Below are 21223 nucleotides of genomic sequence, written 5' to 3' on the forward strand. Positions count from 1 at the left end.
AATGTTGTCTTGAGCATCTCGGGTGGAGAACCCGACTAGCCTGCATTTCCCTCTTTTACCACCAGGTGGAGCGTCTTGGCCATAGAGGTTGAGCCTGAGCCACAGGTTTGGCAGTTTCTATGACGACATGGGTGGTGCTAACAAATAAATCGCTCCCACGGGGGAGTTGGCCGAGAGGCGATAATAGTCCGCCTTTTGTGTTCCGGGTGAATCAGACTTCGGGTGCAGTTATTCTGGGCTCCTGCGTCACGGAAGTGAAGGGGCAAGGTGTTGCTGAGCAATTATTAGACCCTAACATACTGGCAGATTTACTACGTGGAAGTGAATTCAAAACGGAAAACAGGAGGCACGTCTTTACACAAAGAGCTGTGGGAGTGTGGAACAGGCTACCCAGATATGTTGCTGAAGTTGAAACCCTGAATTCTGTCAAGAGTAAATGAGAGCTTTGAATCGCTTACCGACCAACAAACGGGCTGAACGGCCTCATCTCGTTTGTAGCCCTTATGTTAGCGTTACTGCCCTGATACCCAGCCCCAGCTCACCTACTCATGCCATCACGTGTCAGCTGACAGGCGGAATGTTCTGAAAACAAACTTTTATAACTTTCCGATTCCTTCCTTGTACTGCGTGATAGCGAAACAGTTGTAGCATGAATTTCGTCATTATTGCCCTTGCGGGAGCGCGCACGCCGGGGTTAATTCTCCACTCAGGTGATGAGGTTGGAGCTCTTTCATAGAGCCTGAACTTCGCTCTCATAGAAACCAAATCCGATCTCCAGCACACGTGTGATACTGGAAGCGACAGTGGGACAGTTTTACAGCCTTCCGGGATCTGGCGGCTGTGCTGCTGAGGCGTTTGGAAAAACAGCCCGGCTGGGCGCCCTGTTCGCACAGAAATCACTGCAATACTGCCTGACGGCGACTTTCGACTAGAGATAGGTTTAGGTTGTAAATGCACTTTATAATTCAGCTGTCCACGGCCATTAGACGATACGATAAATTTCACAACCCATATTTATGCAGAAATTAAAAACCAGTCACATGTAGATGCTGTTTAATAAATACTAACTTGAAAACAATGCTAGGAAGGCTTATCTATCCGTGTAAATAAGGTACACTGATAGACGAATACACAGCATGTTGTGTTGGTGCCTTGTGTCTGTCAAAAATAACTCAGCGCCGACATTTCGCACCAGTAGAAACCCCCGTGGAATTTCCACGGGTCTGTTTTACTTAAAAGACACGCTACCGGGGGAGTTCCTGATTCTAAACACGTCGTTTGGCGTGACAGTTTAGCAATAGATTATTAATTTTAATCAAATCTGATATAACTAGCCTTTTCGCATTTTCAGAAGGCACGCTCTGCACGGTCACGTGGAAATGGGATTGCAGCGAGGGAGGCCGGGAATGTATCCAGTATATATCGGGTTTCGCCGGTTGTGATTCGGCTGCTCAGTCCTGGCCCAGCTGTGCCCGGGATCAGTGCGTGAAGGGAAGGAGACCCGTGGGGGGGGTGATGGCGATGGGCTTCTGGCAGGTGCAGAATTCACTGCTGCTGGTACAGAGATCGGGCAGCCTCAGGGATAGGCGATTCAACACAAATAAAACAGTCCGAGAAACAAAAAACCTGTCCTGAGCTTGATTGTCAAACTATATGTACATACATATATATTAAAATAATAATCGTTTATGTTCAGATAAATACGCAGGACGGTATTCATCAAAGAGTTAATGGTGCAGGCGGGGTGGACTGTGTTTGATTGACAGCTCCCCTTCCCCAGCTCAACAATAGAAGGGGCGTGGTCATGGGGGGGGACGCACGCAAAAGACCCCGGAGGGGGCGCGGCGCGCACGTCACGGGGCGGGCCCTGCGAGTGACGCTCCGGCTGACAGGTGCAGGGGGCGGGGCGGCCGCGGCGAGCAGCCAGACAGGCGCAGGGGGGCGAGAGACGGAGAGCCGGCGGGGGGCGAGCGGATCGTGTTCGGCGCTGCAGGTACAGCGGTAGCGAAGGCGGATTGAAAGCTCGGGTCCGGTCCGGTTAAGACCCTCCTTGAGACAGCCTCCTCCCCGCCATGTCAGGCAGCGAAGTGCGGGTCGTGTGCCGAGAGGCCGGCCCGGGCAGCCCGGGGCCCACGGCGAGGATGCCGGCCTGGAAGCGGGAGATCCTGGAGCGCAGGAAGGCGAAGGGCGGCGGAGCAGGTGCCGGCGAGCCCGGCTCCGTGTCCGTCCGGGCCGGCTGCGACCCGCCCGCGGCGGGGAAGGGCGACAGCGGCGAGAAGGAGCCCGGCCCGGGGGCTCGCAAGAACTTCTTCATCGCCTCGGCCAGCCAGCTCTTCGGGAGCCGCCGCAGCATCCCCGCCGGGCCGGAGCTGTCACCGCTGCAGACGAACAAAGGCGCCGCGCCGCGCCTCCCGACGGCCGGCGGCACCGGGCGGCCCGAGAGTCTGGTGCTGCAGGACAGCCTGGGCCCGCTGCAGGAGAACCCGTTCATGAAGCTGGAAAAGGAGCGCCGGCGGCGGCTGGACCGCGACAGCACCGCCCGGCCCGGGCAGCACCTGCTGGAGCTGTACGGCAACGTGCCCGGCGTGAAGACCATCCGGGCCGACAACATCATCATCATCGAGTCCGACCCGGAGTACTTCCCGGAGGCGGGCGGGGGCAAGGCCGCCCCCGGGGACCGGCTGCAGCAGAACGGCACGGTGAGCACCTACAGCTCGCTGAGCGACCTGCTGGACCGCCGGGGCAGCGGCGTGACGGAGATCCGCGCCCGGGAGGTGGTCGTCTACGACTCGGCGCTGAGCCGGAGCGAGGAGAACCTGAGCACGCTGGGCCGGCCCGGCCCGGAGGAGGCCGGCTGGGAGGCGGGGCTGGCCCCGGGCCGGGTGAGCCGCATGCTGCAGAAGTTCGACCGCAACTACGGCAAGCTGCAGCCCAAATCCCGCAGCACGGAGAACTTGCTCCTGGACCCGGAGCCCCGAGCCCGGCCAGACCCGTTGCCAAAGACGCCTGCGCCCCCCTGCCCCCCGCCCGCTGCAGTCTTCCAGAGCCCCAAGTCTTCCAAGCCGGAGGGCGGGGGGGCCCCAGCGCCCCCGCCGGCGGAGCCACATCCTCCAGTGTCTTCCTGCCGCCGGCACGCCGCGGGCGAGAGGGGGGGGGCCGGCGGGGGCCCGGGGGGGGCCGCCACCAGTCCAACGGTGCCAAGTGCCCCGGAGGAGGGGCCGGGGGCGGAGAGCCACAGTGCCAGTGCGGCCCCCGCCCGGCAGGGGGCGCTGTCCCCCACCTTCGAGATCCGGCCCTCCCCGCTGCCCGACCTGTCCGCGCTGCCGGCCGGCGACGCTCAGGCGCGAGCCCTGGCCAACCTCCGCCTGCAGTCGCGCAACTCCTTCACCGTCGTCCCGCGGCGCCGGGCCGCGCCCGCGCAGGAGCCGGAGCCTGCGCCCGTGCCAAGGGCCCCCGCGGCCCCCGCTCCTGCCCCACTGCCCTCCCTGACGCAGGAGGCGGGGGCAGATGCCAGGGAAGGCCCTGCGGAGCCCCCCAAGCGTGAATCGGGGTCCCCCCCGCCCCCGTCCCCTCCCCCGGCGGACCCCTGTCCTGAGGACCCCTGCGCGGACAGGCTGCCCGTCACCAACATCGACGACGTGGTGGCGTCGGAGGAGGAGACGCCCCCCGCGCTGCGGCGCCGCTCCGGAAACACCTTCACTGTGGTGCCGCGGCGCACGCCGGAGCCCCCGGGGCCCACCCCTGCGCCCCAGCCCTCGGCTGCGCCGCCCCAGGGGCCCCAGGGGCCCCAGGCGCCCTACGCCCAGCTGGGCGCGCTGCTGAAGAAGCGCTACCCCGCGGTGGAGGAGATCGAGGTGATCGGGGGCTACCTGTCCCTGGGGCGCTCCTGCCTGTCCAAGACCAGCTCCACACGCAAGAAGGTAAGAGCGCGGGTCTGTGGGCCTGATCAGAACCGCCGGCGCTGTGTGCAGACCTGTCAGTCGGGAAAGCCCGTGTGTGGCCCCAGGAGGCCCCGGCAGGGGGGTTTGACCAGCATGACACCCCACCCCGCTGCGAGCGCGAGACTGTCAGGACTAGCTGCAGCCTCTGTGTTCTACTGGAGCTCTGTCACCTGCCAGCGCAGGTCCGCGGGCTGTGACCCAGGACATCAGGACATCAGGCCTGCTCACCCCGACCCTGGGTTCACTGATGACTGGACCGACGGGCCTGAGCACCTCTGGGAGCAGCTTGACGGTGCTATTGCTGTCCACGTGCCCGTCTCCCCCGTTACCTTCCTGTCTCCAGGCCTGGCTTGTCAGTCTGGGTAAAGTTAGGGGCACCACTCAGTGTGTCTGGGGGCGATGGCGGAGGTCAGGGCAGACCAGAATTCAGGCAACGAACGCTGTCGCCCCTCCGTGTCTCTGCACGCCCTCTCTTCCCGAGGTGGGGCAGGAGGGAGAGCCTGTGTCAGCAGTGTGCGCGTGCAGCGTGCTCCCACCCCTGGGTGAACCCTGCCCCCTCATTCGCACTTTATTGCACCTCTGCCATCACTGCCTAATGATTAACCAGCCTCACAGGTTCATTAGCTGGCCCTTGTGCAAAACCAAAACACTTAGAGGCAGAAGAGGCGCAAGTGATTGTCAGCCCAGCTGGGGTCCTCTTGCAGAGCTGCAGTGGTGTGGCTGTGCGACGGCAGGCCTGCTCTCACACACGGTCCGCCTGGGCGTGCTCAGCCTGCTCTGTGTGTTACACATTAAACCAGAGTTCCTCTCACCCTCCATTCACACGTTTGTGCTGCAGCCAGCACCCAAGTCCATAATCAGAAGGGTCGATATAACGATAAAGGAGCTGGAAACCTCACAGTACTGGAGTGGCCTCGGGTAGCCCTGCTCTACACCAGCTGTGTGAGAGTAGCAGTTAGGAGGTCAGTCAGCTGGAAGAGGAGGATCAGGATGTTGTAAACGTTGTAAAGCAGAACGTTTTTTAAATGTTGTAAAAGAGCAGGAGAGATGAAATACAGATGCCACACGCTCACCTGGGCTGCAGCCAGAGGCCCAGAGCGTGGATCCCTGTGCCAGTGGCTGTGTTTATCTGGGACAGGAGCAGACGGTGACGGAGGGGGGTCCGCAGGCCGCACTGTGTCCCCTGAGTGGAACAGTCTGTCAGGCCTCCGATGGGGGCTTGCTCAGTGCCTGTATTATCTCTGGTTGTGCTCTGGCCTGCTGCCTGTCAGTCACTCTGTGTGGTTTGGCTGCGGAGTCTGCAGTTTACTGTAGTGACTGCTCTTCAGGTCTGAGCATGGGGAGCAGAGCACCGTCAGACCTGCCTTGATGTGCAGCAGAGAGGAGCTCAGTTACTTTTGGAAGTGTGCATCTCTGCAGCTCTGACACTGGGGACAGTCTATTAATAATCTCCTAGAGTGAGACGTTATTTTCTGATGACTTTATCTCACTGAGTGTGTGCTTGTCTCAGAATGTCCGTATTAGGACACTGAGGGCTGCGTGTCGGTATCTCTGTGCTTGTGCTCATGCAGTTCCAGTCTCTGTCGGTCTGTGGTCTGTGGTCAGTGCTCTGCTTGCAGACTGAGCTGATGGTAAGACGTTGCAGCTCGACAGCCCTTCTCTGTCCTTCCCTGTCTCCCGTCTCCCTCTCGCTCTCCCGCTGCCTGTCCTGAAGCTGCAGCACTGTTCCTCTATATCCATGGTGGCTGTCGCTCGGCAACGGGGAGCTCCACCCATTCTGTCCCACCATCAGCATTCCTGGGAGCCTGTGCTGTGGACAGCGAGGCTGGTGCTGGCCTGCTCCAGCACTCCTGTGGCTGAGTCACTCCTCCCCGTGTGCGGGAGTCAGGACTCGGGGAGTGCAGGGTGTGTGTCAGCAGTGACGTGGCTCTTGAACGTATCGCGACTGAGGAACCAAAACCGGCTACTTCCTCTGCTGTTGACGCCTGTGTGTGTCAGCGTCCGTGACTCTGTGCTGCAGAATGAGGTCTTCCACGAGCACAGTGAGCAGATTAGCGCTAATCGGTCGTCTCTGCTGCACCTAAACAAGCTGGACAGGCAGGACGTCCCTGGCGCTGCCCGTGACAGAGCTTGACGGGCTGGCGGCTCTGTTGTCACACCAGGAAGTAACAGGCAGGGTTTTGCTGGAGACTTTCGTGGGGCTGCGTGCTGGTGTTGTAGGACATGGATTCTCAGTAGGTTTGCCTGGAGAGAGTTAGGGGATTTTTTTGGAAGGGCTGATTTCCTAATGGCTCTTTGTTTTCCAGTGATGCAGTCAAGGAAAATGAATATTTTAATCAAAGTGAGTTTTGCATTTGGTTAGGAGCAAAAAATGAAACCAAAGCCACAGCTGTAAAAATAAAAATAACTCCTCCCCCATGTCTTGCTCGTTGTCTTCACAGCGAAGTGCTGACTGACTGGTTTCTTCACAGTAATATGCTGAGTAACCGATATGGCAGTTTGGCCTCTGTCCTTTCGGTCAGGTTCAGTCTAGAAGCCCTCTGTCAGTCCTGGTTGATCTTTTATCAGGGTGATTGCTTGGGGTGACTTTTCTGCTGTAACTCGACAAGCAGGTTTGCTGGTGATGGCAGGGGTTAGAGGTCATCCGTATCTGTGCGCGCTGTGACTCCTATTTAACATCCTCCTTTCTGTTTGCAGTGAGTCCAAGTAGAAAATATTTGCAAGCTGAATTCCACTCCTGGTTAAATTTCTTATACCACAGTGTAGCAGCATTGCTAGCAATCAGCTACAAAGAGCTGAAAGAAGTCACACTGCTGGCAGTTAATTGTGATATTAGCAGGATGATTTCAATTGATGAGTTTGTGTAGAAAAACCCTAATAAACAAAGTACCTCTTCAGTGTGATTCTGATAGATGCTCTCCTCCCCCTGGACCAGCAGGAGCAGAATGGCAGCTGAGTGTGCTCTAGGTGGCGCTACACTGCAGTGGGGCTCCAGCTCTCCCTCTGAATAAAAGGAGAGAGAGAAGCAGGAGAGGCTGTGGCAGGTTCACAGCGTTCAGTTCGCAGTCTGTCTCCTGTGCTTAGTCAGTTTGGAGTCAAAGTGAAACGGCTCCAGGAAGACAACAGTGGCTTGAATTTCCCTGCTGGTTTGTTCCTGGTGCTGCTGATGACACTTTCACTTCTGCTTTTACCAGCACTGGGGCTGTTACAACAGTCCTGTTACAATAGGAGCTACAGTCCCAGTACAGTTCAACAGTCCTGTTACAATAGGAGCTCCAGTCCCAGTCCAGTAGAACAGTCTGTTACAATAGGAGCTACAGTCCCAGTCCAGTAGAACAGTCCTGTTACAATAGGGGCTACAGTCCCAGTCCAGTAGAACAGTCCTGTTACAATAGGGGCTACAGTCCCAGTACAGTTCAACAGTCCTGTTACAATAGGGGCTACAGTCCCAGTAAAGTGGAATATACACTAAGATTTCAGTAAGATGTATAAATATTCTGTAAAGTGATAAAAACATTTCTATATTGACGCAGAGCTGATGGACTCAGCAGAAGCTGTTTCAGAGTCGGGGTGTGGACAGGAAGCTGGTAAATTTAGAAGAAGCTAAAAATGCTGCTGTGTGCGGATGTCCGCAGAGTGAGAGCAGGAGCTCTTTCTCTCTCGTCTCGAGCCCCGGCCTTGTGACTGGGGATTAGAGGCGATTAGTGACAGGGAGCGGGGGTGCAGAGGAAGAAAGAGGAAGAGGTGCCGAGAGCATTGGCAGGATAGACCTGGTTCTTGCCAGCTGTCTGCCAGGCCACACGCGGCCTGGTCCAGACTGGGCACATGCTTCCCGACTGAAAGTGGACAGGAGAGCTCAAGTCTCTGCCACCTCGCCGCCAGACACAGCCGGTTAGCTGGCTGCAGAAAGGGCAACAGAGAGGAGGTGTGTTCCCATCATGCTTTGTGCTGCCTACAAAACAAGACGATTTTCTTTCTCTAAACACTTTTCTGGAGCGTCACGGCAGTGCAGGGGCCCTGGATCAATTCTGGATCCTCGATCTGTCTGTGTGGAGTTTGCACGTTTCCCCTGCGTTTGCGTGGGTTTCCTCCAGAGTGGGCCCGTGTGCGCGTGAGTGTGCAGGGTGTGCTCTCCGCTCTGCGCCTGTTGCTTGCAGGGATAAGCTTCAGCTCCGCCCCAGCCCTGAATTGGGAGAAAGGTTAGAAACTGGCCGGGTGGACAAGTGTATTAATCCTGCGATCGCTGCTTGCGTCCGTTGAATCGGACGAAGGGGTTCGAGAAGTGGAAGGGTGGATTTATTAAGATTGTAAGCTTTTGTTTACGAGTCATAACAATCCGTTGTTGATCTTTCCTCCTCTGTCTGGCAGCTGAAGATCTCGTTCAACGAGTCCAGTCTGCAGAGCACGTTTGAGTACCCGTCGGAGAGCAGCGTGTGGGAGAGTGCGGAGGAGGAGGACAGGGAGGGGGAGGACAAGGACGGGGAGGAAGGAGAGGAAGACAGCGGCAGTGAGCGGATCTTCATCCCCCGACCCTCCTACACCAGCTCTCCCACCCACTCCCCCAACACCAGCACGGGTGAGAGGAACGAGTGTGCTGAGCGGGACAGAGCCACCGCGGGAGTCACAGTGCAGTTAGGTTTGGAAGTTGGGCGACAGCTCTCTCTGCTGGACATAAAGGGCACTGCAGTCTGAAACAGGCACAGGGACACTCTGCTCGGGAGAATGGGGGTGCTAGATGTCAGCGCTGGTCAGGAAGAGGGTAAAACCCAAAAACAGAGACAAGTCAAGTATAAAGGCGAGTACTGCCTCTTGATGTCTGGGCTTGTCAAGAGGAACTGATTGATCTTAACGATGTTCTTTATAGCTTTTGGAGTGATGATGCTTTTATACGAGTTTAATAAATGCGTTTCTGTCTCCCTTCGCCCCTGCCTCTCTCAGATCTGTCCAGTTACACTCCGAAGCACTCGGTGGATTTCAGTGCATGGCAGGAACACAAGCTCGAGGACTCTGTTTCCCTGGGGGACCCTTCCTCACGGCGCGCCGAATTGTCTGCTGAGGGAGTGATGGTGAGCGACTGGGTGGGGGGTGGATTGAGAGAGATCAGCCGTGTTTAAAGGCTTCCTGCTCTCGCTGCAGGTTAAACGCTGACCTTGTTTCCCTCTCTCTTCCTTTCTCAGCTCACGCCAGCTGACAGCTCCTCCCTTTCAGACTTCAGCAGTGAGCCGGCACTGTATTTCTGACCAGGCAGAACCCAACAGAACCAACAAGAACAACTCGGGACCAGCCAGAACCAATCAAACCCAGGCTGGACTGGGCTGATTCGTGTACACACAATCATGGGACCAACTAGAACCAGATAAACACTTAGGGCCAGATGGAGCTGCACAGAGTCGGGCAGAGAAGAGTCCAGGCCAGACTGGACTTCAGAACCCGGTGGTTTTTAAACCAACCTTTTAGAGCAGCTAAAGACAGACGAGCTACACAGCCATGTGTTCTGCTCCATCAGAACCTGCTGAGAGCAGTCCCATCGAGCTTGGTCTGACCCATTGAAGGGACTGAGATCCACTCAGTCAGCAGAAGCCAGACACCAGCCAGTGTTAGCAGCACTGGTCACGCAGAAGAAATTAACTGGACTGTTCAGGCAAGACTGGAGTGCACCTCCTACACAATACAACTCCAGCACGCACCAGAACCAACTGGACTCTGGAACCAGATCCACCGAGAGCCAATTATCATGGAGACCCAGGAATTCGGGGTGTGGAGGACAGAACCTACACACTTCTAAAGAAGGAAAAACGAAGAAAATCTGATCGTTTCAAAACGGAAACAGAATGCGAGTCGGAGGGTGCCCAGAGCTGTGGGGCGTTCTTTCCGTCACCTCGCCGTGAGGCGTCCTGCCGCTCCTGTCCTTGTTTTTCCCTGGTGGTTGATGGTGTGGTCGGCACCAGGGGGTTCATTCCCATTTCCAGCCCCTCAGGCCACACCAGCAGTGTCCAGCAGAGGAGTAGACCCTGTGCTGCCTGGACTCAGGAACTGTCCATTGCAAGAATGAGAAAGGACCCCCGGCTCCGACCTCTGGTCCGCTCTGTGGGCGTCTTCAGCTTGATGGAGACACTCCTTTGCCACACAGCTGCTAACTGTCTCTGTCTTTTCGAAATGATTATTTTGCGAGGATGAGTGGATTCGGCACTGTGGAGGGAGGTCTAGAGGTGGGCTAAGGGGGAGATCCTCAGGTCTCTGTGCTGCAGATTCCACCACCCGTTTCTTCCGTTTTGAAAGTGCAGCTCCAGCGAGAGACGGCATGGATGAAGGAAAGAGGAATTATTTCTGTTTAGTTTCCTCTTAAACTGTGTTCTGGAAATTACGCTGGATGTTTTTTGGAGAAAGAGGACAGGGAGCAAATTCGGTTTTAGAGCGAAAGGCTCTGATAGGCAGCTCCAGAGTGGGAGACTGTTGGAGAACCAAGCGAGAGACTGAGATATAAGGAGAGGATTCAGTTGTGAGAGTGGTTCTCTGGGCTTCGGCTGCTCTGTAACCTATCAATAATGATGATGACTGCATGCCTGGCATCTCTTGTAAAGGATATAGAAGAGCACAATACGTTCTCAATTTCAGCAACAAGATCAGACCTTTCCACGGGAGGGCAGTGTTTCCTCATTTCCTGTTATGATCATCATCATTAATGGTTCTCTCAGGGGTGGGTACCTCCAGTCCTGGGCATCTGCATTTGTTTCTGCTTTTCATTCCATTTTCCATTCCATCGATTTTAATGACTAAACTGAACTAATTAAGTGGCTATGAAGTCAAATGCAAAGACGTTTTGCAGGTCTAACCAGGTGCTAATTGAGAGGTAACTCTAAAAAGGGCCAGAGCCTGGCGCTGCAGGACAGGAGCTGCCCGCCCCTGCCCGTTCACCGCCTGCTCAGTGTCGTCTGCATGCCTTCTGTTCTCACGGTGGATTTCCTCCAGTTACTTGATGTTAAAGGAGCAAGAGGGAACGGATACGAATTTTTTTTATTTTTTCATTTGCACTGTCATTGCTTTGTTTGCACTTATTGTGGGAGGAGATGTATCCAGCTGGCTGGGGGGGTGGAGAGCTGCTGCATCTGAGCCCCCAGACCACGGCAGTGGGCTTGCAGACAGGGAGGGACTGGGGCTTTTAGAAGAGGCTGGTGAGTATTATTGTCAATGCAGGTTTTTAACTCCAGGATACTACAATTCATAGAGTTTTTAAGTTCTTTCAAATTAAAAAAAAATTCTCACTTTCCTGCTCCATTCCCAATTTCCTCTAGTTACTGTTCACAGGTCCTGATTAAGCACATTAGTCTCAAGCACTCCTGCTACACGAGCTGCTGTAGCAAACCCAGCGCAGTAGGTGTTCTGTAAACTCGTGCTCATGTCGGATTAAGAGCAAGCCCCTGTGTTTAATGAGCAATAAGCAGTGGCTGCCTTTATCAACTAGAAACTCTTAGAGGTGTCCTCCCAAGTGAGCAGTGGAGAGTGACGGAAATCACAGGACACAGCCATGCGCCCTGCAGCCCCTGGAGACCAGGCGCTGACCTGCTGCAGAGAGGCTCACTGAGGGCCAGAGCTCTAGCCCACTGTCCACTCTTGCGCCAGAGAAACTTACCTGTATGTTAAAATAGAAACTGTCATGTCTTATTTCTTTGTATTCTTTTGATCTTTGGCATTGGAAAAAAATTAATTGTATCATTTCTACCCAAACAACTTAAAAAATGTTCGTCAGACAACACAAATGCAAATAAAAACTAGATTAAACAAATTGTTTTTCTGGAGTCTCTTGATTGCAGTGGGTTTCTGTCTCCTAAGATGGCAGTATAAAAAACTGTCCCTTAGCTACACCCTGCATGCTTTTCAAAAGTGTCTGTTTACCACGCTGTACGTGTATGATGGTGCAGTTAAATTATACATTTCAACTTGGTGTATTTTTTAGTTTGTCTGTCCTGGGAAAACTGGCCCTGGTGTGATTTGACATATTTGTGCGTGTGGGAGCCCTGCGATGGACTGGTGGTGCCGTCCAGGGTGTACCCTACCTTGTGCTGGATAGTGTCCAGCTCCCCTGAGACACTGAAGTGGATGATCGGCATATTTTTAAAAAACAAAGGCTGCTGCAGCTTCTGTAGAAGTATTTATTAAAATCTGTATATTTTATTTTAGAAAAGAAATACAAAAGATTGGTGCATGAAACTCAGAACAGTTTGATTGCAACTACAGATGATCTACAGTCTCTCTGTCAGCACGGAGGCCACAGCAGGGGCATTTCCAGACTCGCGGAAGCCCAGTACGGGCTCTGGTGCTGCAGGGCTCGACTCTCTCCTCTGGGGGGCTGGGTGGTGGCATCAGTGGTCCTTGTGTGCCTTCCGTGGGTCAGCAGCTTTGCCCAGGTTCCCTGCCTCCCTCTTCAGCACACTCAGAAGAGTCTGGGAGCTCTCCAGGATCTGGCCATTGCAGAGAGAAGGGGTAAGGAGGAGAGAGAGGAGTTCTGTTAGCCAAGACAGTTTTCATGAAATCTTCTTTGTTTCAACTCTTCTTTACGTGGAGAGTTGGGAGAACTTTGAGCCTGCCTACTCATCCCTGATATGGGAGTTGATCCCACAGGACCCTTCGGGGAAACAGTTTGATGAGACTCTGTGATGAACTAAGTGAGTCAACTGGAATCTTTTGAACTGGCTCCTCTCTTTAAAAATCTTTCAGACGTTCTCCTAAGATTAAACATGCTGAACCAGCACATACTGAAAAGAGAGTTTTCTTTTTCCTCAAAAATAAAGCTGGGAAAAGAGCTGGACACAGTGGAGCAATTAAGGAGTAGATGGGGGCTGTCATGCTGAAGAGCTCGGAGCCAGGGTACTCCAGGGAGTACAGGCACAGCTGCTCATTAGTGTTATTTTTTCATTAGAGAGATTGGGGGGTGTTAGTCTTTACACATTCCAGAGGGAGCTGGAGTACATGTCCAGGAGAACACTACCCCCCATGCAAAAACAGCAGTTATGCAAGGACATGCTGGATGCCTTTAATGCAGGGTTTACTTAAGTAGTACTGGGACTTCACAAGCACCATGCAACCACAGTGTAGAGACTGCATACTGAGACTTTGCCTGATGTCTAGGATGGAGTTTGTAGGGAACAGTATCATTATTTTATTTGATATGCTGTAGGTGTTAGAGTGTGCAGTGTATGCAGTTGAGATAGTGCGGGATGCAATGTGTGTAGATGTGTAGATGTAGTACTTAGACGTAATGGGATCCAGCACCAGTATGGCCAGCAGAGAAGTTCTCACCTTCATGTACGCGGCCTCAGTCTCAGCGATGGTGCGGTCAAAGTCATTGCGTGAGGCCAGCTTGCGCGCCAGGCTCTCATTGACACGGCTCAACTTCTCGGTCAGGATGCGGATGTCATTCTGGAGCCGAACCTTCTCCTCCTCTTCCTGCTCGATCTGTCTGTTCAGTTCATCCCTCTTCGCACACAGCTCCTCGATACCTGCGCAGCACAGTAACACAGCTCCTCAAGCACCATTCCAACGAGAACCTACAATGGGTTCAGTCAGTGTTTTAACAGGAGCAATTTCAAGTTAAGAAAACACTGAAAAAAAGGAAAAAGCCTTCTTCGTTTGCAGCTTGCACACTGATGCAGCTATATAGTACTAGTGTATTGTCGTGTCAATACATCCACTGCTGACACTGTCCCTCAGCGTGCCAGCCCAGGCCTGATGACTGCTGCTGTATTTGTGCAGTTCTACCCACCCAAAGCTCTGGGGGCTGGGGAGGTGTCATGGAGGAAGAATCACCATCTCTGCTGGAGGAGTGGACAGTCTGAGGTCACAAAACTGGAGGAGGAAGGGATTCTCACCCCAGCTGATCATCAGTCATTTTAATTAGAGTTAACTAAATCAGCGGAGCTGGGCACTCGAGGCATACCGTGGAATACAATGACATCACTTGTGTAATCCCACCTGGGATGTGACTTCAGGGCAGAATTCTGATTTATTGTTTGCCACTGAATGCACAGAAAACAAATTTAATAGGATTTTTGTTCTCCTGCTTGTTTGCAGTGCCTCCCAGCTACACACCCTATGTAAACACACAGCCCCCTTTCAAATCTCTGCCCACGCCAGTACCAATTCCTCTCACATACAGTTCAATGACAAAGACCTACTTTGAAGCCAGATACAGTATGAGTCCAGACATCCCTTACAGCCCACAGACACTTCACAACAGGATCGGTCCAGAGAGTCGAGCTGAGCCCGGGAGACCACAGGACTCGAACTACCCCAGCAAAAGACCCTCTCTAATCGGATTCCCACTAACCTCCTGGAAGGCTGTCTTCACTGTGCCTAATCCCGACACTCACTGCTCACTGTGAGCGCGGCCCTATGCACATCGACGGTACAGCAGTTTCAACAGTAGCTTGGAAACGCTCGATGAAAAACAGAAACAATTGCATTCAACTCAAAAATGCTAAAATCTTCAGCTATAACAAGAAGCAATCTCCCACACATTCACGCCTCTGCATCCTCCGCTGATTTCGCATTGTGTTCAGAAACCACACAAGCCGTGCCGTTATTTGACACAGGACAGCCTCCAGCTGCGGAGGCGATAGCAAAAGTATTTTATTTCTCGATTTTAAGCAGCACGAATTGCTACCAACTGCTTCAGCGTGCATGGATGCCGGTGTCGCATCATTTAAGGCGAGGAAGCCTGACGCCACCCAGCCGAGCAGCCTGAACTGGCCGCTATGCTGGACATCAGGCTATCACACCGTATTTGTTTCGCTATGGGTCTCAGTCTGACGGGTCGAGAGGATCTCTCCCGCCTCGGGTCACTCACACTTGACCAGCTCGTTGTTGTAGGTCTGCAGCGCCGCTCCCTGCTGGCTCATCCTGCCGGCTCGGCGGGACTCCTGCACGCACTGCCCGGGATGGGCCTCGGCTCCACCCGCCTCTTCGAGACGAATCTCCTTTGCTGGCACGCAGATGAGGCTCGGTCGCAGTGCCCACTTGTCAGTTCAGCTACCCTCTCCCCTGCGTTCCCGTTTCCCCTCTGTCTTCCCTGCGGAGCTGTTGTGCGGCGCTGCCCTCCTCTTCCGGTCAGTTTCCAGGGCAACTGCCTAGCGCAGCTAAACGGCCGCTCTGCTTCCGCCACACTCTACAACGCTCTCTTATTTAATGCTTCTTCTTCGCCTTGCCTTTATCGTGCAGTGTCGGTGATGAGCCGTTTCATATCCACACGGAAGGTTTACGATCTCGTTATTAGACTTAGACGTCTGTTATTAGGGGCATAGCTAACAAAATGGTGGTGACGTCATTACAGTGCGCCGCAGCCGAGCGGGAGAATGCGGTTGGGTAAAAAAATTGTACCCTGGTTTTATGGTTAGAAATATAACGTCTTTGTCTGCATGGGGTGTACATATTCAAGACAGTAATTTGAGGCTGTAGCTCCTTTCTGAGTGGGCAGTTCCAGGAGCTGACCAGGAAAGAGCGGCACCGGAACCACTCGAAGGGCTCAGAACAAGAAACCTGTTACTGATTCGGCTCCAAAAATTATAACAATCGGCGCTTTTCAGGTAAGTCGGCGACGAAACAATTTTGGGCAAAGTTCAGAGTCCAAAGAAGCTTTTGCAGGAAAGACCAGGGTGCGCGGCTGTTGAAGGAGTGTCGGGCAGTGTCTTGAGCAGATTCCCTTACCTACAGTACGACACTGCAGTGTCAGATTCGTTCGGATACTTTAACACAGAAACAAACAATACATAATAATATGTCAGTAGCTGTGGCTTATCAAAATAGGTCCCTCAATGACGTGTATCTTGGATAATGTATCAGGCTGATTTCCGGAGGACAGGCTGATGTACTATAGTAGCGTAATTGAGAATTCATTATCATGGAATCCCCATGTTCCAGTTAAGCCGTGACAGACCTGTCACAATCCCGAGATAAGGCGTGACAGTAAGCTCTCTGGAGGCCGTGAGCACAGGACCCTGAGGGTCCTGGGGGGTTGGGCGCACTGTGACAGCTGGGCTTCCTCATGCCGGGGTGTGTTATAACATGGGGGGCTTCAAAGTCTCAGGCTTCAGGGGAAGGTTTGCGCCTCATTATCTGAAAACCACCTGAAAAAAAGCCCCTTCTTTACCGGGTGGGAGGGACCAGAACTAAAGTAGCTTTCCTGCTCGTGTGAGCAGGTACTGAGCCAGCAAACTGTAGCAGCTGCTCCTCTCTCTGACAGCCCGTCCCGCCTGGGGGAGCCATGGACGTGGCCCCGCTGGCCGCCGCCTGGGACAGCGTGACCTCCGTGCTGGTGAGTGGAGTCGCCCGAGGAGGGGGCAGGGCCAGGGGGTGGCACCCTTTATCCTGCTTTTCTGCTGTTCCTAACTGAGCCAGGAAGGGCATTTTCCTGCTCGAATTTTAACAAGTCTCCCTCTTCCTTCCGCCTCCCCGCCCCCTTCCTCCCCCAGGTGTCCCCGGGGCCAGAACCCCCCCTGGAAGAGCCTGTGTCCCAGGCCCTGGCGGTGCTGTGCTCCTGGGGGCTCGGCGGCAGCCTGGAGGCCTGGCTCCTGGAGGCCCTGCAGACGCGGCTGCAGGCGGCCGTGGCCCCCGAGTTCTGGGCTGGGCTGGACCAGCCGGAGAACGGGCTGAGTGAGAGGGAGCGGGCCGCGCTGCTTCTGGGTGCCTTCCGGACTCTGCTGAGCCGCCTGGAGCCCTTCCTGAGGGGGCTGGGGTTGCTGGGGGCCTGGCAGGACGAGGGCCGGGGGGGCCTGAGCGGCCCCGGGGCGCAGGGCCTGAGGGACCGGGCCTTCGCGCTGATCCGGGCCATCCTGCTCTTCTCCCCCGGCGGGGTGCTGCAGGAGCGCGTGCTGGAGTTCTACAGCCGCACCTTCGCCGCTCACATGAGCCGCGAGGAAGGGCAGGACGGGGAGCCAGAGGAGGCCGAGGGCCCCCTGGGGGACGAGGGGGGGCGGTGTCCCGGCTGCAGTATCCCCCCGGAGGAGTGCTGGTGCGAGGAGGCCCTGGAGCAGCTGAGCGAGCTGAGCCACATCCTGTGAGTGAGGGGCCGCGGCGGCGGGGGGGGGGTGTGCGGAGATGCGCGGCCATGCTGACTCTCTGGCCCCTCGCAGCTCCAGGCTGCAGCTCCAGGAGAGAGTCAGCGCCGAGTCGGTGACGTCCATCCTGCACCAGCTGATTGAGCAGCGCATGGAGCGCCGCTGCCGGGGCGAGTACGAGAGCTCCTTCATCAGCGACTTCCAGCAGGTAATGCCCCCCTCCCTCTGGCCCTCCCGCTGTGTTGCTCCTGGGGAGTTGATCATCCGCCTTGCTCACACTGAATCCCACACACGACAGGCTCAGCAGTCCTGTCTCTGTCTCTGTCACATAGTGAATACAAACAAAAACATGAGCACGGCTCTTTATTTTCATTCAGTCTCTCCACTGTCACTACCAGTGTGGCGGGAGATGAGGCCAGGTTGTTGCTTAAGGATTAGAAGAAAGCTGGGCAACACAGATCACAGAGTGCGAGGTGTGCTGGTTTGGCCGGTCAGCCCTGTCTCCTCTCCCCCAGTGGCTGGAGCGGGTGCTGGGCTGGCTGGGCCGGGTGTTTGCCAGCGCCGGGGGGCCGGGCAGTGCAGCCTTGCAGCGATGGCGCTGCCACATGCACCAGTTCTTCTGCCGGCTGTACGTCAGCATGAGGATCGAGGAGCTGTTCAGCATCATCCGAGGTGAGACGGGAGGCCCAGGGTGGGAGGAGTGTGAGAGAGCTGAGATAGACTCGTGGAGATGGGGGGCTGTGTTTTGTGGTACTAACTAATACACCTAATGTCCCTTCTCCTTCCCCCTCTCTCCTTCTCTTCATTTCATTTTTCTCTTCCCATTTTTTATCCCCTCTCTCTCCCCCATCCCTCCACTCTCCCGTCGTCTCCCTGTCAGATTTCCCCGAGTCCAAACCAGCCATTGAGGACCTGAAGTTCTGCCTGGAACGGACCAATCAGAGGCAGCAGCTCCTGACGTCTCTCAAGTCCGCTCTGGAGACCCGTCTCCTTCACCCAGGTGACCCAGTGGCACTGTGAGCGGAGGAGATGAAGGAGTCGGTCACTGACAGCGGTGTTACTACCTCGTAACCCGATCTTGTTTCAGATTCTCACAGCCCACAACACCCTCTTAGTTTTCACTTCTTTCGTCTTTTAAAGTCAGGAATGAACTGTGTCGTAACATCCAGTCTAGTTCTCCTCCGGTACTTTGGATTGGCCGGCGCTGACTTCCAGCCTGTATCCAGAAGTGCTGCAGGATCGAGTCAGGTGGGCTGGAGGCCTGGGGGATCCCTGTGGGGATGATTGGCCTGTCTTGAACTGGGGTGTGCCGTCTTGCTGTTACAGGTGTGCACACGTCTGACATCATCACGCTGTACATCTCCGCCATCATGGCTCTGCGTGAGCTCGACCCGTCCATGGTGATCCTGCAGGTCGCCTGCGAGCCCATCAGGAGATACCTCAGGTCTGTCTGTCTGTCTGCCATTGTAATGATCTGCTCCTCTGTCTGTGTCCTTGGTGTGTCTGTCAGAACTGTCTGTTACTGGAATTATTTTTCACTGGTCCCCAGTATGGAGATTGTTCCAGTGTGGTGATTGGGTTATTCATCCTCAGAACCCGGGAGGACACAGTGCGTCAGATTGTGGCCAGCCTAACAGGCGACGCGGAGGGCTGCAGTGACCTGGCCAATGAGCTGTCGCGTGCTGACCCTGTTACCTTGGAGACGCAGGACAGCGAGGATGAGGGCAGCGACCCCGAGGAGTGGACCCCTGACCCCATTGATGCCCTAACAGGTCAGTCTGACCCCACACATTTGACCCTTTCAGCTCCTTGATGATGACTGACCTCTATCCTCTTCCTGCTCTGTCAGACAAAACAGGCTCCAAGCGCCGCTCCTCTGACATCATCAGCCTGCTGGTCAGTATCTACGGGAGCAAAGACCTCTTCATCAATGAGTACCGCACTGTGCTGGCCGACCGACTCTTGCACCAGCTCAACTACAACACTGCCAGGTGCTCAGCCGCACAGTGCCCGCCCCCTCCCTCTCAGAAGCGTGCTGTACGTGTGTAGTGAGGATGGCAGCTCAGCGTGTTTGTCTCTGCTGCAGGGAGATTCGCAATGTGGAGCTGCTGAAGCTGCGGTTCGGGGAGAGTCACATGCACTACTGTGAGGTCATGCTGAAGGTCAGCCTGGCGGAAACACATTTATCCCTCCTGTCTGCCACATTCCTGCTCTCACTCTCATTCCTTGAGCTAGAGGGGTTGAAAAGGCCTCCTCTAATCTTGCTTGAATTCCTTCTCTCACTCTCTTTCTCTGTCCATTTCACTGATTTATTCATTGTCTGTCCTATGTCGCCCCCTGCATGCAGGATGTGGCTGACTCGCGGCGCATCAACTCCAACATCCGTGATGAAGAGGCAAAACTTCCGGAGCAAGAGCGCCCCCCGCTGGCCCTGAGCGCCATGATCCTGTCCTCTGAGTTCTGGCCACCACTGAAGGAGGAGAAACTGGAGCTGCCCCCCATCGTTACTCAGGCCATGGAGGCCTACACACACCGATACGAGAAACTGAAGGTACTGGGGCAGAGAGAGCAGGCCCACTCACACCTGCATGAGAAACTGCTGGGGCAGAGAGAGTGAGAGAGCAGGTCCACTCGCACTTATACGAGAAACTGCTGGGGCAGAGAGAGGGGTGGAAAAGCGTTGAGCTGATTGAAGGGTCTGAGAAGATTGCTAACGTTGTAGCGCTGCCTCACTGTCCTTTCTCTGTCTCTCCAGGCAATGAGGACTCTAAGCTGGAAGTCCCATCTGGGCTCCGTGACTCTGGACGTGGAGCTGGGCGACCGGACTCTCTCCAATCTGTCTGTGTCCCCGGTGCACGCAGCCATCATACTGCACTTCCAGGACAAGAGTGAGTGTCTGTCCTCCTCTCCGATTCCCTTGTGTCCTGACCTTCTGTCTCTCCCGTCCTCCATCCGGGTCTTGAGATGTCTCGGCCTGCCTGTGCGTAGACCAGCTTCCTCTGCCTCTGCCTAACCCTTACCCCACACACTCGCTCTCCCTGCCTGCCTCAGGCTCCTGGACGCTCGAGGAGCTCAGTGGAGCCCTCAGCCTGCCGAGTGGGGTGGTGCGCAGGAAGCTGGCGCTGTGGCAGCAGCAGGGGGTCGTGCGGGAGGAGGGCGCGGGGCTGTTCACTGTGGCGGAGGGCGGCACTGCGCGGGAGCGGCCGGAGAGGGGCGTGGTGCTGATCGACAGCGACGAGGAGGGCGACTCCAACACCGCCACGCAGTCTGAGCAGAGGGAGGAGAAACTGCAGGTAAGCGGCTCAGACCTGCTCCCCTCCCCTCCGAGTCTGACGCAGACCAGGTCAGACTGACACTCCGAAGCCAAGCTGCACTTCACAGTGTTGTTCTGTTTTGTACAATAACTGCTACTGGGCATCTCTGCAGGAAGTAGGATACGTCCTCGCAGAGCAGGTGCTTTGTTGACATCAGAAACATCTGAGGAATCTATACAGAAATTAGAATAAAAAAAGGTTTCCCTGTGTTGGGGAGCAGTGAGATGTGTCCTGTCTCTCTCTCTCAGTCTCTGTCCTGTGCTGGGGAGCAGTGAGATGTACCCCGCTGGCTCTCTCCACTTTCAGTGCCTCGTTCTCACTCTCTCCCCCAGCTGTTCTGGGCCTACATCCAGGCCATGCTCACCAACCTGGAGACGATGACCCTGGAGAGGATACACAGCATGCTGAGGATGTTCGTCACCATGGGTCCCGTCGTCACGGAGATGGACGTGCAAGAGCTACAGGCCTTCCTGCAAAGGAAAGTCAAAGACCATCAGCTGATCTGCTCAGGAGGCGTGTACAGACTTCCGAAATCACCACACTGACAGGCAGGGCTGGAAGAGAGAGCAGTCTGTCATCATCTTACTGAGCAAGAGAGGGGGAGATGGTGAGAGGTGGGGGTGCAGTTTGGCCATAATACTGTGTAAATAGAGAAAACAGGACAACTCAAGTCCCCTGAAAGATGGAGACATTCTTGTATTCAGGTTAGGGCTGGAACCTGGAGACCTGTACTACAGAAACAGTAGCTAGTGCAGCCAGTGAGCGAGAGATTTGTGGACATGAATTGTATGACGTAACAAGTTTAATAAAGAATGGCGTGGACAAAAACTAATTCTGTGAGTGTTCAGGGAATCTGAACTTTAACTCATTGGTTCAGCCCTCTGCTGGTGTGACGTGTTACAGGCCTGAAACAGTGGCT

General features: G+C 55.0%; 2 protein-coding genes across 4 annotated transcripts; both read left to right on the forward strand.

Annotated features, from left to right (window-relative positions):
• The first annotated feature begins 1903 nt into the window (after positions 1-1903).
• tprn (taperin) lies at positions 1904-11724 on the forward strand. Its single transcript, XM_088614710.1, has 4 exons — positions 1904-3920; positions 8310-8517; positions 8880-9007; positions 9119-11724. The coding sequence occupies exons 1-4, from the start codon at positions 2073-2075 to the stop codon at positions 9179-9181; spliced, it is 2247 nt and encodes a 748-aa protein (XP_088470836.1). The 5' UTR covers positions 1904-2072; the 3' UTR covers positions 9182-11724.
• A 2832-nt stretch (positions 11725-14556) lies between these two features.
• Positions 14557-21132, forward strand: anapc2 (anaphase promoting complex subunit 2). 3 transcript variants are annotated; one of them, XM_088614709.1, is made up of 14 exons: positions 14557-15043; positions 16177-16248; positions 16406-16989; positions 17066-17198; positions 17506-17662; positions 17871-17990; positions 18317-18434; positions 18584-18762; positions 18840-18981; positions 19077-19152; positions 19338-19541; positions 19746-19878; positions 20042-20283; positions 20637-21132. In XM_088614709.1, exons 1-14 carry the CDS (start codon positions 14693-14695, stop codon positions 20847-20849), a joined length of 2724 nt encoding a protein of 907 aa, XP_088470835.1. In that variant the 5' UTR covers positions 14557-14692; the 3' UTR covers positions 20850-21132. The 3 variants fall into 3 exon arrangements, with proteins under 3 accessions (XP_088470835.1, XP_088470834.1, XP_088470833.1); XM_088614708.1 differs by lacking the exon at positions 14557-15043 and adding an exon at positions 15239-15520 and having other exon boundaries at positions 16133-16248; XM_088614707.1 differs by lacking the exon at positions 14557-15043 and adding an exon at positions 15239-15520.
• The last annotated feature ends 91 nt before the right edge of the window (positions 21133-21223 follow it).

This window comes from Lepisosteus platostomus, chromosome 21 (assembly GCF_059453375.1).
Source record: "Lepisosteus platostomus isolate fLepPlt1 chromosome 21, fLepPlt1.hap1, whole genome shotgun sequence".
Taxonomy (NCBI): Eukaryota; Metazoa; Chordata; class Actinopteri; order Semionotiformes; family Lepisosteidae; genus Lepisosteus; species Lepisosteus platostomus.